The sequence below is a fragment of the Oratosquilla oratoria genome, chromosome 18 (genome assembly GCF_046742065.1).
Source record: "Oratosquilla oratoria isolate Oo_2021 chromosome 18, ASM4674206v1, whole genome shotgun sequence".
NCBI lineage: Eukaryota > Metazoa > Arthropoda > Malacostraca > Stomatopoda > Squillidae > Oratosquilla > Oratosquilla oratoria.
This window is the reverse complement of record NC_134794.1, coordinates 32,011,295-32,031,079: the sequence shown is the minus strand read 5'-3', so window position 1 is coordinate 32,031,079 and position 19,785 is coordinate 32,011,295. Positions and strand designations below refer to the sequence as shown.

The following is a 19,785-nucleotide window of genomic DNA, read 5'->3' as shown; positions in this document are numbered from 1 at the left end:
CTTTATGAGATTAGTTTTCATCGATTAAAAAATAATGCTACCTACAATTTTTTCCTTCCTTTTCCAAACTACATTCTAATATCTTTCTGCTAACCCACTTCCTTTAAGTAGGGTGAAGAAACTAGTTACTACCCCATCCCTTTTTTTTTTCTTTCTTTCTTTTTCTTACTCTGGCACTTTTCTAACATGGGGAGAAGGCCTTATATGCAATTGAAATGAAACTGGTGGCACAATACAAATGAAGAAGTGTGAAAGGTAGAGTCAGAAGCAATTTGAAAATTTTCAAAGTAAGCAGGTGAATAAAATGAGAAAACCAAGGGAGTTGATGGAAAGCAGGATCAATGACAACAGCAGAGCGCAATTAGCTGAAAAGGCTGATGTGGAATGTTTGACATAATTTGAAGAACTGCTAAAGGAAGGGAGGGAAGAGGGTAGAGGAGGAGTGGAGTATGTAGGGGATAGAATGGGGAGTGGTTTCTATGCCTTTGTTTTTTTGGCTACTTCCCTTGTAAGGGGGAAAAAGCCTTTGGTATATGTATGCATGTGTGCCAAATGTTGGTGAAGATAAGGAAGATTAAATACTGATGCTGGAGAGAGGTGGGATAGGAAGCATGGGAAAGCTGAGTGGGCACATATCCGTAAAAAGAAGTGTAAAGTGTAGTGACGAAGTTGAAATGTGGAAAAGCTGTGAGACTGAGTGATGTGAGTGTGTAGATTGAAAATGGGGGAAAGGCAGTAAAGAAGTAGTTAATAAAGGTGTACATTACATCTTATGAGAGGAGGCAAGTCCTTAAGGAATGGAAGAATATATAGTGTCAATTTATAAGGAAAATTTTGGAAACTAGAATATAACAACTATAGATTGTTTATGTTTTTGCTGATCTGCCTGTGGTGTTATTCATAACAATGAAGCAAAAAAAGAAACTAATCACTGAAAAAACTGTGTTTATGTTTATATGCTGTCAATGCTGTGCAGTCTGTGAAGGTATGTGATAGTTTGTGAAAGATTCTGGCATTGTGGGCATGTGTTGTCTATTGTTTTGCCTAATCTACACTGGTATGTCTGAAGTGCTGTCTGATGACAAAAGCAAAATCTGTTTATGTGTACTGTTCTGTTTTCCTAACCCTATGTGGCATATTGGTAGTGACAGGAAGCATATATCTCTGGTGAGAGGTGTTAAATTGATGTCTGTCTATTTAGTGTGGACTTATTTCTATGTCACCAGCCAACAGAAAGAGTGGAGTAGTTGACACCATCAACTTTCCTTTTGTAAAAAAGGGGGCAGGAAAACAGTCAAATTGAAAAATATTTGAGGCCTAATCCTATGGCCTGTTCATCAGGTCTGCATCCCAAAATGAAGATTAGAATATATACAGATTATGAAATTAGGGATGCTCGCTGGCTGAGCAGGTTAGGGCATTGTTGCTTGTGGCGAAGGTCAAGGGGATGGTGGTTCGAATCCTGCCACTGGCGAAGTTGAACCAAGGGCATGATTTATTAAATTCCATACTACAAAGTCCTCTGTGAGGGGCACCATCCTAGCCTTCCAAATAGGGGGGGAGTTTGTGACGTTAAACCATATCATGAAATTAGGTGGTAAGATGGTTCTCTCTGATGTGCATCATGCAAGATGTCCATTAGCAGGTACCTAGTGTTGGTCTGTGCTGTTCACATGTAGACATAAATTCTATCCAAATACCAAAAGGCCTCTTCCCCCTTGTATGGAAGGTAGCCAACTAAGGCATGTGTCTCTCCTTCTCCCATCCAACGTCCATTTGTTTTCTCTTTTATCTTAACTCTTTATGGATGAAGGGCATTCCCTTCCCTCTGCCCACTGCCTGGCTCAGAAGTAATGCAGCGAGACACAGCACCTCCACAGCCAAAGCCAGTTTACCCCCACTGCTTCATAACATGGCAATCTTCCCCCCTTCATCCACTCACAAAGATATGATGATATAGTTTAATGTCACACACTCCTCCCATTGGAAGGCTAGGATGCTACAGAGGACTTTGTAGTGTGGAATTTAATGAACCATGCCCTTGGTTCAACCTCCACAGTGGCAGGATTCGAACCGCCATCCCTTTGACCTTTGCCACAAGTAACGACGCCCTAACCCACTCAGCCAGCGAGCTTCCCACTCACAAGGAGACATAATTAAAAATACATAAATAAGAGATGCTCGCTGGCTAATCAATTGTAAGTATCATTGCTTGTGCCTGAGATTGGAGTGGAGGTGGTTTGAGCCTTTCTTTGGCAGCAAGAAAGTTTGTACTAAGGTCATACTAGGTACATAAATTCCCACATTCAAAATGCCCTACATATGGTAGCATTGTCTTAGCCCTCTCTAAGAGGGAGTTTGTGACATTATAAATCAATCATAAATATATTATAAATAAATGAATAATCAAATACATCACTCCATCCGTAAATAAAGAAATGAATAAATAAAATAAATATATAAATTAACCAGGAAGACTCACAAACTAGTGTCAGTGATGTGAAAACAAGTTCTACTGTACTGAAACTGGACTCAGACCTGTGCTGACTGGTATGTCTGATGAAACTACCTACAGGTGTCCAAACACTTGTGAAGAAAGCACCTGTGGTAATTGTTTCTATACACACCTGAAGTCAGATTACATAAGCAACAATAAAAGGAAGCTGGGACCTTGGATGCACAAGAAATGTAGGTCATGCTAGGAAGAGAGAATGTGAAAGACAGGGATGGAGGGAAACTGTTTATGGATAAAAGACGGGCATATTCAACATGGAAGTTCTTTTCATCTACTCCAAAAATTATTCTGAATAAATGAGAAGGGGAATTGCTATGCAATGAAATAATGAGGGGTAAATTAGCTATGGGTCCAGTTGTGAAAGTGCTGTGCCTTGCTGCATTGTACCTGCCCTGAGCTGTGTAGTGGGGGACAGGGACTCTTCTTTCATACTATCTATCTATATGCCAAGGGTTCTTCCCCCTTATAAGGGAGGTAGCCAAGTCAGAGGCATGCACCCACTCCCACCCATTTCACTCCCATCCACCACCCTTGTCTCCCGAGAATCTTAGCTCCTACTGGATGATGGGTCATCCCTGTCTCCTGCCCACTGCCTGGGTCAGAAGCAATGAAGCAAGACACAGCACATCCACAGAAAGGCGGATTCACTTACACAATGACCCCATGTCTCCCCTCTCTGTCCCCTCACCTTTCTTTCATGATGGGCTAAAACAAGAGGGTCATTCAATGGGTTTCATGTGTATGTATTGAGTGTGAGCTTTAGTTCAGCCACCTCTATCATAAAGGGGGAAGGGCCTTTGGTATACTGGTAACCTGAACCATCATGCACAAGTGTAAGGTGACTACATCTGAGGAAGTAGGAATTATGTCTGAAAATGACAGCTGACAACAAATATGGTAGAGAAAGCACCACATGAGGACAAGCCTTTACAAATAGTAGAACATTTCACTCATTAGAGCTAAGTGCCTTAGAAAGCTCTAACAAGCAAAATACTATACTATTAATAAAGCCTTTAATCTCAAAATGTGTTTTTTCCGTCATATGCTGCTGCAAAAGCTAGACAAGAAAACAACATCTGAACTGTAAAGCATGTCAGGTTTGGTGTTAGGAATCAAAGCAACTTTGTAAATGCATCACAAAAATTTGGTGCAGGATTTTCTTCGCCTATGGTACAGCCCTTGGTCTAGCATTATTTTCTTAAACCATTCTTTGGAAAGAATGAGTGAAGAAAGATTAGTAAAAGAGGTGTGGAAGGCAGGGGTGGAAGGAGTGAACATGAGGGGTTGACCTAGTGTGAGATGGATGGATGGGGTAAAAGGGGCTTTGGAGAAGAGGGGAATGTCTGTTGAGGAAGGACAGGAGAGGACAGAGGATAGGGGTGAATGGAGAATAGTCGTGTATGGATGATGCTGTGATGCATGAGGAGGAGTGGGTGGGGGATGGGGGGTGAGGGAGTGTATGAGAAATATATTGACGCCGCCTGAAGGGATTTCTCCCCGTCTTCTCCTTTTCTGCACGAGGGGATGGAGAGAGGGGTCGCCAAATTAATGAAGTGGCCTTGCTGTCGATGTGCTGTGTCTTGTGACACTGCTTCTGACCCAGGGCAGTGGACAAGATGCAGAGATGACCCATCATCCAGGAGGTGCCAAGATAAGAGGGAGGGAAGAGAGTAGAGGGGAGTGAAGTGTGTAGAGGATGGAATGGGTGGGAGTGGTTTCTATGCCTTTGTTTTTTGGTTACCTCCCGTGTAAGGGTGAAAAAAGCCTTTGATATATGTATGTATGTATGTATTCCAACCCTATTCTTCTTGTATACAAATTGGAGTACATATTCAAACTAGGAAATTTCAAAGGCCAGCCTTGCCTTACCATAACACTTTCATTCTTACCTTTGACTGTCCAACTGTTCATTAAGACCAAGAATTTCCTTGTTAAGGGCTTTCTTAGAATGAAGTTCTACTTCAAGTTTTTCTGTCAATTCCAGCTTCTTGTTACTCTGGAAGAAAGATTGTGATTCCTGATATGTTTAACTATTACATTTTAAGCCTTATAGTGTATATGAAGCTTGTTAGATATGTATATACATACTGAATTTTTTTTCTTTCTTATATAGTGAGAATGACAAAGTTGAGGTATACTCCCACATCAAAAGCACACAAAATCCATTCAAATGAATAAATCTATCCATTCAGATACACTATTTAAGTAGTCTAAAAAATCAACAATTCTTAAAAACACATCTACAACTTCCTAACCACATTCATTCTACAACCATATCAACCAACAGGGAGATGGACACCAGCAAATTGTACAAAACACTCAACAGCATTACACTATCCAACAGTAACACTACATGCTCTCACGCAGCAATAATCACAACAACAGATAATCTACCCTCAAACAGACAACAAGCAAACGCACTCATACGTCATTTTGCACAGACAAGCCATCTCACTTCTCACCCTGACGACTGACGCACCATTCGACGTAAGAAAGACTTTCCCACAGACTCAGACTATATACCCTTCATAGACAGTCAGACAAAACTCATAATACATAGTCTCAAGCACTCATCTGCCTGTGGCCCTGATAACATAAGCAACATCCACCTAAAACACATTGGACCACAAGGTATACACGCACTCACAAACATTGCAAACTACAGCTATTCACACAACACTATACCCGACATATGGAAGCATGGTAAAACAATCACCATTCCAAAACCGAACAAAGACCCAACAATCCCAACATCGCACCGTCCAATCACACTTCTCTGCACCCCCTCTAAATTCATTGAACGCCTAATACTTAAACTTGTCACACCACATATTCCCCTTGCTGACTCACAACACGGTTTTAGGCCACTACACTCCACAAACACTCTTCTGACAAACCTCACACAAAGAAATTTAGATGGCATCAATTCAGATAGGCCCCACCAAAGAACACTTCTTTTAACATTAGACATTAGTAAAGCTTTTGATGCTATCCCCCGCCACAACCTAACAAATAAAATATATAACACAGACATGCACAATAACACCAAAAGATGGCTGGCCAATTATCTGGCAGGTAGGAATGCTTATGTGTCATATAATGGCCAATCATCGCACATCAGAAACATTAAGAATGGAGTACCACAGGGCTCGGTTCTATCCCCCACACTATTTAATCTATACATGCATGACTTACCCACGCCAGACACCTCAGAAATACAAATCTCTTCCTATGCAGACGACATAACAATCACATGCACACATCGTAACACAGACAAAGCTGCAGAAATAATCCAGCCATACCTTAACACACTCAACACATGGTTCATCACAAACAGACTCAAAATAGCTCCAACCAAATCTACAGCAACACTTCTCGCCAACTGGACAAAAGAACACAAATACATACCTCATCTCTACATCAACAACACTCTAATACCGCACACAAACACACCGAAAATTCTTGGTGTAACATACGATACATCCATGTCTTTCAAACAACACATCACAAACATAAAAAACAAATGCACACCCAGACTTAACGCACTTAAGTCAATCACTGGAACAACATTTGGACAAAACAAAGAAACTAATATAACAATATACAAACAATGCATACGCTCAATGTTGAATTATGTGAGTCCTGCATGGGCTCCTAATCTCAGTGAGACACACCACAACACCCTTCAAATCATACAAAACAAAGCCCTAAAAACAATTACAGGCTGCACAAATACAACACCTACAGACCATTTACACCATGAAACAAAAGTTCTCAAAGTCAAGGACCACCTCGACATGAGAGGCACACAAACACTTGCCGCAGCCACCACAAACACATTACACCCGCTACACTACATAGCAGAACACCCACACACACCAAGAAACATTAAAACAACACCCAAAGACCTTTATCACGCACAGATACTCTCTTCTCTTCCTCCACAACCACCAAATACCAGCCTCCGGAAACATATTCATAATCATATCACTCACCGCTCCATTAACACACTGAAAGACAACACACTGCTGCATGCCAGACCCCCTGATATCCACCCTTCTGAATCCTCTCTCCCACGAAAGGACAGAGTCCACTTGGCCAGACTGCGGTGCGGTCACCACCCAGCACTTCTAAGCTACCAGAAGAGGATGGATGACCGCGTTGTGAACAGCTGCCCAGGATGTAACACTTCACCCCATACCATACAACACATAATGGAAGACTGCATTATACACAATCATGCACGCAAACAACACAACATACGCTCTATAAAGGATTTGTGGGAAAACCCAGTTTCGGCTATGGCATTCCTTAGGGAGACGGGACTGCTCGGACAGACAGTCTAGGGAACGACAACAACAACAACAACAACAGGGAGATGGGATTGATCAACCATAGAGTCTTGGGAACAACAATAAAGCATACTTTCATCCTTATGTAGTGCTAGATGCCCTACCAGGTTTCACCTTTTTCAATGCACTTTTTATCATCTCTTTACCTATGGCCCTATCCTTCTCCTTCCCTAACACCTCATGAATCTGTTCAGGCTTCATGCTAAAGCCATGCAATTCTGTTCACTGCAGCTATCAAAAGTTTGTAAGACCTTACCATTAAGATGAAGCCATTCTGTAGTTCCTCAAGTTGCTCTTTAAGTTGTTTATTCTGTGTCAGTGCCCGTGTTGCTGCCACTTTGTCACTCTGCATGGTTGCCAAAAGTTGGTCTGTGTCAACCTCCTCAGTCTTGCTACGTTCCACATTGACCTCAAGAGTCTCAATCTTGCTTGCTTGTTCCTCAATCAGGCTTGACAATTGGCTGTTGTCATTGACCTATGCACAACAAAATATATTGCTAAAAATAAATCTACATAAAGAAATTACCTGGTTGATGATACATTTCATTTTGTTCATGACTAAGAAGTCAAATGTTCTATGTGCTGCATGAAAGTTACCTCAGCTGAAAAAGAAATCCTTCCCACAACATGAACCCCATTTTCTCTGAACTTTCCTTTGGTGAACAAAATCTGCTTTGAGAGTCACTGGGCCTATATATTAACACAATACAACTTACAAGAGACTGATGCTGAGCCTGCATTTGCTGTAGTTCCTCTTGCAAAGCTGTAATAGTTTGCCGACTCTGTTCTCTTTCTGCTTTGAGCTCCTCCTCCGTAGGTCCAGACTTGCTGGTGGCCTCAAGGGTGCTGATAGTTGTCTGGGCTTCTGTAAGCGAGGTTTGTAAGTCTTCCTTTTCCTTGGTGAGGTCTTTTACCTGTGGTTCAGACAATGTCAAATATTACTGAAAGCCTTTCAGAACTGGTAGAACTTTTTTTCTTCTTTTCTTTTTCAATTCAACATGACTGTCACTCACCAAGCACGGTGGCTAGCCATGGAAGTGGGACATCCTCACCACTTAAAAGACAATAAAGATTCTTAAGTCATCCTCACATATTTCATGAACAACTGTATAGTCAAAGGACATTGAAGATTGATGGAAAGTGATACAAGGAAGAGGATATGATACATAAGGGGAAGTGGAAGAGGGGAGGAAGAGAAGGAGAAGGAGAAAGATGAGGAAGCACAAGGGGAAGGAGGAGGAGGAGGTGGAAGACTGTTCACTAACCTGACCCTGAAGTTCCTCAATCTGTGCGGTGAGATGACTCGCGTACTGCTGGTACCGGGTTATTAGTTGACCATTCTCATTATGGGACTGATTAAGAGCCGCTTGAGTTGCCTGCAACTGAGCCTGGCTCTCCATCATTGCTGCTCTCATCTGCTCCATCTGAGCTGTTAGTTCGTTTGTGGTTCCACTGCTGAGCTGGTTTTTTTTCAGATATATAAAGGTTGTTTATCAGATTAGCCATATGAGTAAATAACAGAATCAAGATTCACCTTCCTCACAACCCAACTTGTTACTTCACATCAAACAAAAACTGTTTTTTTTCCCAGTTCGAACATTCATGTGACCAATAATGACTTATTTTCTCAACTATGGTCATCTTATGCAAGTGAATAACAAAGTACCAATTAAAATGTAGTCATTGTTAATTTTCTTTTATCTATCTATATACCAAGAGCTTTTTCCTCCTTATATGGGAAGTAGCCAAGTCAAAGTCACTTATCTACTCCTACCCATTTAACTCCCTTCCACCACCCTTCCTATCATCTTGGCTCCTCATGGATGACAGGTCATTCCTGTATCCCACCCACTGCCCTGGATCAGAAGCAATGTAGCAAGACACAGTACATCCACAGCAAGGCCACTTCACTTCATCAGTAATCCCCTCTCTCCGTCCCCTCATGCAGTAAAAGAGAAGACGGGGAGAAATCTCTTCGGGCTGCATCAAAATATCATTCACATATAACCACTCCCTACTCCTACCCATTTCACTCCCCTCCACCACCCTTCCTATCATCTTGGCTCCTCATGGGTGAAAAGGAAAAGGATAAGGAGTACAAAAAGAAGCTGACGGAGGAGTGGGAGGAAGTGAAGGATAGAGTAGAGCTAGGTGTGGAGGAGGAATGGGGATGGTTCAAGGAGGGAGTCACAAAGTGTGCAAGGATGGTGTGTGAAACAAGAAGGACAGGTGGAAATAGAAGGAAGGGTAGTGAATGGTGGGATGAGGAAACAAAGAAGGTTGTAGAAGAGAAGAAGTGAGCTTTCACAGATTGGTTACAAAATAGGACGAGGGAGTCATATGAGAGGTACAAAGAAAAGAAAAGAGAAGTAAAGCAAAAGGTAAAGGAGGCAAAAAGGAGAGCAGATGTGAAATGGGGTAAGAGTATGACAGAAAATTTTTAAAGTAATAAAAAGATGTTTTGGAAAGAAATTAAGAGAGGAAAAGGAGGCAAATCAAGTAGAGAAGAAAAGGTAAAAGGTGCAGATGGAGAGATGATAATGGAAGAGAAGGCAGTAAGGGGAAGAGGGGCAGAATATTTTAGGGAGTTGCTAAACGTGAAGGAGGATAGGGAGGGAAAGATAGCTGCAGTGGGAAATGCTAAGAAAATGACCATGATGAGTGAGGAAAATGGAGGAGAAATAAGGAAGGATGAAGTGAAGGCAGTTGTTAAGATGATGAAAGTAGGTAAGGCATCTGGTCTGGATGGATGCCATGCAGAATGTCTAAAAAAAGGAGGTACAGTGATGGTGGACTGGCTGGTGAGGTTATTTAATGTTTGCTGGAGAGAAGGTAGAGTGCCGGACGACTGGAGGAGTGCCTATATAGTTCCTCTTTACAAGGGAAAAGGGGACAAGTGTGAATGTAGTAGTTTCGGAGGGATTAGCTTGTTAAGTGTAATTGAGAAGGCTTATGGGAGGATCTTGATTGAGAGGATTAGGAGAGGAACAGAGGGAGTAATTGGTGAGGAACAGTGTGGATTTAGGATGGGTAGAGTTTGTGTAGATCAGATCTTTGTGGTAAGACAGATATGTGAGAAAGCTATAATAAAGGGGAAGGATGTTTTTTGGGTTTTTATGGATCTGAAAAAGGCCTATGATAGGGTAGACAGAAAGGCACTGTGGGAGGTTATGCAGATATACGGGATAGGAGGAAAGCTTCTGGGAGCTGTCAAGAGTTTTTATGAGAGTAGTAGAGCTTGTGTCAGGATTAGAAATGGAGAGAGTGAGTGGTTCGAGGTAAAGGTGGGACTTCGTCAAGGATGTGTGATGTCGCCCTGGCTGTTCAACTTATACATGGATGGGGTGGTGCGAGAGATAAATGCAAGGGTAGTGGGTCAGGGATTGAAGATGGTTAAAGAAAATGGAGAAAAGTGGGAGGTGAGCCAGCTGTTGTTTGCGGACGACACTGCGCTTGTGGCAGGATCGGAGGAGGGATTGAGGAAGTTGGTAACAGTTTGGGAGAGTATGTGATAGAAGAAAGCTAAAGATAAATGTGGGTAAAAGTAAGGTGATGAGATGTACAAGGGGTGAAAGTGGCAGTAGACTGGAAGTGAGCATTAAGGGAGAGCGACTGGAGGAAGTGGATAGTTTTAGATACTTGGGTACAAATGTGGCAGGAAAAGGTGGAGTGAAGGTGGAGGTAGAATGTAGATTAAGAGAAGCGAGTAAATGCCTTGGTGGATTAAAAAGTGTAATGAGGAATAGACATTTGGGAATGGATGTTAAGAGGAGACTGTATGAAGGAGTGATTGTGCCAACAGCACTGTATGGGGCAGAAACATGGAACATGAGAGAGGAAGAGAGAAGAAGTTTGAATGTGTTTGGGATGAGGTGTCTGAGAAGTATGATGGGGGTTACTAGGCTAGATAGAGTGAGAAATGAGGAGGTGAGGAGGAGAACAGGGGTGGAAAGGGAGTTGGGAGATGGGGCTGATGAAAGTATTAGGATGGTTTGGACACAAGGAAAGAATGAGTGAAGAAAGACTAGTAAAAGAGGTATGGAAGGCAGATGTGGAGGGAGTGAACATGAGGGGACGTCCTAGGATGAGGTGGATGGATGGGGTGAAGGAAGCTTTGGGGAAGAGGGAAATGTCTGTTGAGAAAGGACGGGAGAGGACAGAAGACAGGGGTGAATGGAGAATGCTTGTATATGGATGATGTTGTGATGCATGAGGTGGAATGGGCAGGGGGATGGGGGGTGAGGTAGTATGAGCAAAATTTGATGCAGCCCAAAGGGATTTCTCCCCACCTTCTCCTTTTATGCAATGGGGGGATGGTGAGGGGGGGTCACCGATTTAATGAAGCAGCCTTGCTGTGGGTGTGCTGTGTCTTGCGACACTGCTTCTGACCCAGGGCAGTGGACAAGGTGCAGGGATGACCCGTCATCCAGGAGGTGCTAGGATAAGAGGGAAGAGGGAGAATGGAGGGGTGTGGAGTGTATTTAGGGATGGAATGGGTGGGAATGATTTTATGCCTTTCCCTTTTTGGCTACCTCCCTTGTAAGGGGGAAAAAGCCTTGGTATATGTATGTATGTACTCCCCATCACCCATCCCTCCCTTCCTTGCATAACAGTATTATCTATATATAGCCACTCTCCAATCACCCCCATCTCCTGCCCTCTCCTTGCCTTCCTCAACAGACTTCCCCTCTTTCTCAATGCCCTCTTCACCCAATCCTTCCATCTCATCCTCTGTTGTACCCTCAAATTCACTCATTCTACTTCTGCCTTCCACACCTTTTTATTAATCTTTCTTCACTCATTTCTTCCATGTGTCCAAACATCCCAATACTCTTTCATCAGCCCCCATCTGTCATCTCCTTTTCCACTCCCACTCTCCTCTTCACCTCCTTGTTTCTCACTCTATCCAACCTAGTAACCCCAACCATACATCTCAGACATTTCATTTCAAACACATTCAAACTTTTCCTCAATGTGGTATTATTAATAGATATCATTCTGAGCAATGCTCAATACTTTTGTTTAGCTGAGGGACAAGTCCCACATTGAAGGGATCAGATTAAAGTTAACTAAATTTTATTCTCCTCTGCTACACTCTATACAATGCTTCTGATGAATGCCTGCTGATCCCAATCAAATATTGAGCAGTCCCCCCTTAAATGGAAAGGTTTAACCACTTTGGTATGAGTCAAATTCTCACACGCAGCATTGGCTACCATATGTACAATTCATCAAACTACATACATATACCAAGGCTTTTTCCCCCTTACAAGGGAGGTAGCCAAAAAGGAAAAGGCATAAAATCACTCCCACCCATTCCATCCCTGAATACACTCCACACCCCTCCACCCTCCCTCTTATCTTAGCACCTCCTGCATTACTTGCATTATAAAATATGAATTCACTGCTGTATTACTCATTCTCTTTTACACTGAGTAATAATATACACAAAATCCGGTGGTAACTCATATATAACTACAAAAAAAAAATATATATATATATATATATATATATATGTGTGTATGTATATATATATATATATATATTTATATATATATATATATATATATATATATATATATATATGTGGTAAATCATATACAACTACAAACTAAAATATATATATATCAAGGACTACTATTACACAGGATGTGCGCACCCAGATCCCTGGGTCCGCTAGCGGAGGCCATTGCTTTTTTTGCAACCTAACATTTGAGGCTCTGCGTGGAGAAGTGTCCCATGCGCCAATTTTTAAAATGCCAGAAATCGCATCCAAAGTTTTGGAAACGTAAAACATGAATAACTTTGTTGTCATTGAAGCTACGAGCATAATGAAAACATTGTTTTAATGTATTTTTCAAGACAAAACCACTGATGTGAGTTACAGAGATCAAAACAAAAACAAACAACATGTAGACAAACAAACAAACAACCAACAAAACCAGATGACCTAGATGCTAGGCAATGTTAAGAGCCAGCATGCTATCGTACTCCATGTTTATGTTATCTGGGTCATCAGCATCGTATTCGCTGTCGGAGGACACCAGAGCACCTTGGTTGCGGAGGTCCTGCTGCCGAAGCAACAGATCCCGCCACCACTGACGATTATCGGCCTGGGCGATGAACTCGTCATTCAGGTACTGTAGGTCAGTGATCTTCTCCCTTGTGAGCAACCTGTCATATTGGTACTTCACTGGGAGGTTGACTGCGGACAGGTCAAAGAAGTCTGGCCTGTAGGCTCTTCTGGATGGCGCCGGCCGAGCGAGCGTGAGGTTTTACCACTTTGTTTTAGGAGCGTTTCGACCATATTGCAGGTCACGTTTTGTCCTTTCCGACATGTTCGGATTGAAGTAGAAGGGCCAAAATAGTGTTATATGTGCGTAACTCAAAACCGGCCATTGTGTTGCATGGGACACTTCTCCATGCGTGGCCTCATTTTATATTGAACAAATATATCAAAACTAGAAACCTAACATTGTATATAGGACAAATATATCAACTATTGACTTATTCAATGCCGTATAAGTTAATATAAACTCTTATAGTGAAATAAGAAACTATTTTTAAGGCACCGTTATGCTTTGAAATGCCAATTTTAGCAGTACTTAACAGGTATTATTGTATAAGGTTAGTGGACACTTGGGTTGGCAATTTTTTTTTTTTAATCTTTTTAAGAAATATAGAAAATCAATATTTTTTTTAAATAAGATTTATTTGATTTGAATAGATTTTTTTTTATAGATCTTAAATATTGTGGGATTGCTATCTGATATGCGATCTGATTGGTAAAGGACATTTTTAGCATATCAATATAAGCAGTGTTATATAGACTTGCCACAAATATACAAGGAATGGTATAAGCCTACATGTAGTATATATCACTGTGCAGCCCACAACAAGTTTCAACAAGATACTTGTTGAAACTTGTTCTAGGTAAGCAGCTTCTCACTAAGTCAGTTGCTGCTTTGTAATCAACCAGGAAGGATGTCTTTTGGACCTGGCAGAGTGGTTCCTTCAGGCAGAAAAAATTATCCTGTCTGAAATTATTTTGAAAAACTACCAACAACTTCTGGTAAAGGGTACTGAGCTAAATGCAAAGACTGCAGCCAGGAACTACAGGGCATTGTATCAAGATTAAAATCTTACAGAGATAAATGCCAAGGTCAGCCACAGCATACAGAAGAAATTGATGACCCAGGTAAATAATTTTACTTATATTGTGTGCATTTCTCCCTTTTCATACGCAACTATATAATTTTGGTGAACAATGGAGAGCATGTGCAAAAAAAATGTGAAGGCCTAAAGAGATGATACTTCAACTTCATTACTTCTAAATTTGGGTAATGACTATATCACTATAATATACTGTATCCACTCAAATTTGGGGCCTAGATGATTGTTATTCATTTCATTCAACATTGTGTAATATATTTCATAGGTTCCATTGGAATTCAGCCCATATGGGATTCAGTTCAAAGGGATTTAGCCTAACCTAACCCAACTAACACATTATTTTTAGTGAATTTAAAAATGGAATGAATCCTGTGTAGGCTGAATTCCAAGCCCACATATTTCATATCCTGTTAATTTTTTCCACATAATTTAGTGGCTTGTGTGAATATGGTCATTATCTAAAAAATAACTACTGCACTCAAAAGTAGCCTAAATCACACTGTATTCATTCATTTATTTATTAATTTATAAATTATGCAATATTCTAAAATTTTCTGTTTCCATTTCAGGTTCTGTATCAACAGCTTCAATCCCTTCATCATCGGCTCCACTTGAATTATCTGTAAACCTGACTCCACCATTAAAAAGGTCACTATCAGACTCCTCCACAGGCGCCACTTCTGCTAAATCATTTTCATCTAAAAGAAAGTCATCAACATCTCTGGACAGATTTATCATAAAAACTTCAGCCTCTCAAAAGGAAAATCTCGACAAAGAAGTTGCAAGAATGATATTTGCTACAAATTCACCATTTCGTCTTGTTCAGAATCCTCAGTTTCTCAAGATGGTTCAGAACCTGAGGCCAGGTTATATTCCTCCATCCAGAAAAGATATTGCTGATAAGTACTTGGATCTTGTGTATGAAAAGGAATATAAAAACTGTGCAGATTACCTAAATAATGAAACTGTATGTCTTTCAATTGATGAGTGGTCTAACAACCATAATGAGTCCATATGTGTCACTCTAACACCATCCACTGGTCAGATTTATTTGACACAATAGACACATCAAGGAAACCTCACACTGGTGAATATCTTCTACAACTTGTAAAAAATTTGATCAAGAAGGCTGAACAAGATTTTGGTTGTCACATTGGAAGTGTTGTGACAGACAATGCAGCAAATGTCACCAAGATGAGAACACTCTTGGAGGAATCGAGTAAACCTGAGCATACCGTCTTCACATACGACTTATAGCGTTCCTTGTATACTTGTGGCAAGTCTATATAACACTGCTCCTTATATTGATATGCTAAAAATGTTCTTTAGCAATCAGATCACATATCAGATAGTAATCCCACAATATTTAAAATTCATAAAAAAAAATCTATTTAAATCAAATAAATCTGATTTAAAAAAATGATTTTTTTTTAAAGATAAAAAAAAATCGCCAACCCTGGTGTCCACTAAACTCATACAATAATACCTGTTAAGTCTGGCTAAAATTGGCATTTCAAAGCATAATACTGCCTTAAAAATAGTTTCTTATTTCACTTTAAAAGTTTATATTAACTTGTACTGCATTGAATAAGTCAATAGTTGATATATTTGTCCTATATGCAATGATAGATTTCTAGTTTTGATATAATTATCCAATATAAAATGTTAGGTTACAAAGAAAGCAATGGCCTCCGCTAGCGGACCCAGGGATCTGGGTGCGCACGTCCTGTGTAATTGTAGTCCTTGATACATACATAATTATATATGAGAGAGTGATAGGTGGGGAAGGGTAAACGAAGATGGGCTAAGAATACATTTATTGTTCTTACGTTTCGGTTATTATAACCTTCCTCAGAGGAAGGTTATAATAACCGAAACGTAAGAACAATAAATGTATTCTTAGCCCATCTTCGTTTACCCTTCCCCACCTATCACTCTCTCATTTGTCTTAAACAATTTATCATAATTATATATATATAATATATATATATATATATATATATATATATATATATACACACACACACATATATATATATATATATATATATATGTATATATATATATATATATATATATATATATATATATATACATACATACATATACCAAGGCTTTTTCTCCCTTACAAGGGGGTAGCCAAAAATAAAAAGGCATAAAATCATTCCCACCCATTCCATCCCTGAATACACTCCACATCCCTCCACCCTCCCTCTTATCTTAGCACCTCCTGAATGACGGGTCATCCCTGCATCTTGTCCACTGCCCTGGGTCAGAAGCAGTGTCGCCAGACACAGCACATCCACAGCAAGGCCGCTTCATTAAATCGGCGACCCCCCCTCTCCGTCCCCCCATTGCATAAAATGAGAGGACGGGGAGAAATCCCTTTGGGCTGCGTCAAATTTTGCTCACACATACTACCTCACCCCCCATCCACCCGCCCATTCCACCTCATGCAATCACAACATCATCCATATACAACCATTCTCCATTCACCCCTGTCTTCTGTCCTCTCCCGTCCTTCCTCAACAGACATTCCCCTCTTCCCCAAAGCCCCCTTCACCCCATCCATCCACCTCATCCTAGGACGTCCCCTCATGTTCACTCCCTTCACATCTGCCTTCCACACCTCTTTTACTAGTCTTTCTTCACTCATTCTTTCCATGTGTCCAAACCATCCTAATATTTTTTTATCAACCCTATCTCCCAGCTCCTTTTCCACCCCTGTTCTCCTCCTCACCTCCTCATTTCTCACTCTATCTAGCCTAGTAACCCCCATCATACTTCTCAGACACCTCATCTCACACACATTCAAACTCCTTCTCTCTTCTTCTCTTATGTTCCATGTTTCTGCCCCATACAGTGCTGTTGGCACAATCACTCCTTCATACAGTCTCCTCTTAGCATCCATTCCCAAATGTCTATTCCTCATCACACTCTTTAATCCACCAAGGCATTTACTCGCTTCTCTCAATCTACATTCTACCTCCACTTTCACTCCACCTTTTCCTGCCACATTTGCACCCAAGTATCTAAAACTATCCACTTCCTCCAGTCGCTCTCCCTTATTGCTCACTTCCAGTCTACTGCCACTTTCACCCCTTGTACATCTCATCACCTTACTTTTACCCACATTTATCTTTAGCTTTCTTCTATCACATACTCTCCCAAACTCTGCCACCAACTTCCTCAATCCCTCCTCCGATCCTGCCACAAGCGCAGTGTCGTCCGCAAACAACAGCTGGCTCACCTCCCACTTTTCTCCATTTTCTTTAACCATCTCCAATCCCTTGCCCACTACCCTTGCATTTACCTCTCGCCCCACCCCATCCATGTATAAGTTGAACAGCCAGGGCGACATAACGCATCCTTGACGAAGTCCCACCTTTACCTTGAACCACTCACTCTCTCCATATATATATATATATATATATATATATATATATATATATATATATATATATATATATATATAGTAAGTCCTCATTATATGGTACATATGCGTTTCTGAAAACCTTACCGCAAATTGAAATTACTGTATACCGAACCCATTATAACATGTAATAATAGGATATGGCAGACGTACCTTCTCCCTGCTCTTTCCTCTTCAAAACACGAGCAGATACCGTATCTGTGAATTTTTTTCTTACTGTAAATAAAATTGAGGGTAATAGTTACCAAATACCGTTACTGTGAATTTACTGGATAAAGAATTACCGTACAAGGAGGCACTGTATATATATATATATATATATATATTATATATATATATATATATATACACATACATATATACCATATATATAATCAAGACGCTGATGCTGGCATCCTTGTGTACCCACTTGCACCTCATGACACCAACGTAAGAGTCAGTGTACCAGAGTGGTTAAACTGTTCATGGTAATAGGAATAATTACCTGCTGGATGTGCAACTGTGCCATGGCTAACTGCCCTCTGGTTTCGTTCAAAACTGAAGTTTGGTGGTCGCATTCGCTCGTTTTGGTGTTCAGCTTTTCTGTCAACTCTGACACACATGTACGGTACTCCTCACATGCTTTGCTGGGGGTTGGAGGATAAACTATTAATCATACTTTTCTAGAAAGTGGGGTCTTTATGGAACACCACAAGCTAGACTCCACACTTAAGATCTCCAGGGAAAGAACAAGGTGGTTCACAAAGCTTCATTGTCAAAGGGCATCTGTACACTGTACAATCACATATGCACACACTACAATGGTGGAAAAAAAATTGAGAAATCAATCTGTTGCCCAAAATTTCTCCTGTAGAACACCCATGGTTCCCAAGTAAATGGCAAGAACCAGCGAGCTGGCCCACAACTTGTTCAAGGAAGAAATAGGGAAGCATACAAGAGGTACATATGAACGAGACTGGAAGTAAATGCAAGGTAAGGAGGTTGCAAGGAAAGTAGATGCAAGATGGTGTAGGTGTTGGACAAAATTTCAGAAAGAGTAAAACAATATTTTGAAAGGAAATAAAAAGAATGAGGAGGGTGAGCCAGGTAGAGAGAAAGTAAAGAGTGCTGATGGAAAGATGCTAATGGAAGTGAAGGAAATAAAGGGAAATTACAAAGAGTATTTAATTTTCCATTTGGAAAAAATGGAGAATGGTTGTGTATGGTTGATGCTGTAATGCATGAGAAGGAGTGGGTGGGGGATGGGTGGGTGAGGGAGTATGTATGAGAAATAAATTGATGCAGCCTGAAGGGATTTCTCCCAGTCTTCTCCTTTTCTGCATGAGGGGATGGAGAGGGGGGGTGTCGCCGATTCAATGAAGAGGCCTTGCTGTGGATGTGTTGTGTCTTGCAACACTGCTTCTGACCCAGGGCAGTGGACAAGATGCAGGGATGACCTGTCATCCAGGAGGTGCCAAGATAAGAGGGAAGGAAGAGGGTGGAGGGGAGTGGAGTATGTAGGGGATGGATAGCCTTTGTTTTTTGGCTATCCCCTGTGTACGGGGAAAAAAAGCCTTTGGTATATGTATGTATTTCAGGGATTTGTTGAGTGCAGAGGAGGATAGGGAAGGAAGATTGAGTGTGACAATAAGAGATGCCAAAAAGATGACTGTGATGAGAAGAATGATAAGGATATAGAAAAAGGGAAATACAAATATAATAATCATGCTGTACACCTTACTTGGTTTTGTACTGTGTCATTTTGAGTGATTCTAATTCTTTGGCAAGGTTCTCTTTGGCTGTAGTGATAGTGGAAAGTTGACTCTTGTGGTCTCTGAACTGCTGCTCTATCTCCCCAAGGCGTTGTCGTGATGCCCCTAAACGACCTTCCAACTCCATCACTTCATCTGTGAATAATAAAAACATGACTGGTGTAGTCCACACTATGTTTGGTTTGACCTTTCAATAATTTACACAAGTTCATTTTATTTCAAATGTTTCCCTTTTTTCTCTTATATGTTGCCATTATAAGTAATACTAAAACTCATCAGCAGGATAATTTAAGAGCATTTACTTGTTTTTTGCTGAAGTGAGTGTTTTGAGTGGTTAAGGTTTGTCTGGAGCTCTGTCTTCTCAGCCACCAAGATCCCAATAGTCTGAATGTGTACTTGCAACTGTTCTCGGAGGCCTTCCACCTCTTGCAGTCCAGCACCACCTGTCGACACAGCTTCCTGTTGTAACGAAAGCTTAGCTTCCACCTTTTCTATGTGAGATTTCTGAAAGTGAAATCTGCATACAGAATCATGAAATAACTACATATATGTGTACTGCAC

The 19,785-nt window shown here is 40.8% G+C and overlaps 1 protein-coding gene across 1 annotated transcript in view; it reads right to left on the bottom strand.

The window, feature by feature from the left end:
• Positions 1-19,785, bottom strand: part of LOC143035146 (golgin subfamily A member 2-like) — a 65,822-nt gene that overhangs the window by 30,440 nt on the left and 15,597 nt on the right. Inside the window, exons 5-11 of the mRNA XM_076201768.1 lie at positions 19,527-19,728; positions 19,194-19,359; positions 17,958-18,099; positions 8,133-8,327; positions 7,584-7,781; positions 7,124-7,342; positions 4,405-4,511 (exon numbers count right to left, since the gene is read on the bottom strand). Of these exons, the coding sequence (XP_076057883.1) occupies positions 4,405-4,511; positions 7,124-7,342; positions 7,584-7,781; positions 8,133-8,327; positions 17,958-18,099; positions 19,194-19,359; positions 19,527-19,728 (1,229 nt within the window). The remainder of the gene's footprint in view (positions 1-4,404; positions 4,512-7,123; positions 7,343-7,583; positions 7,782-8,132; positions 8,328-17,957; positions 18,100-19,193; positions 19,360-19,526; positions 19,729-19,785) is intronic.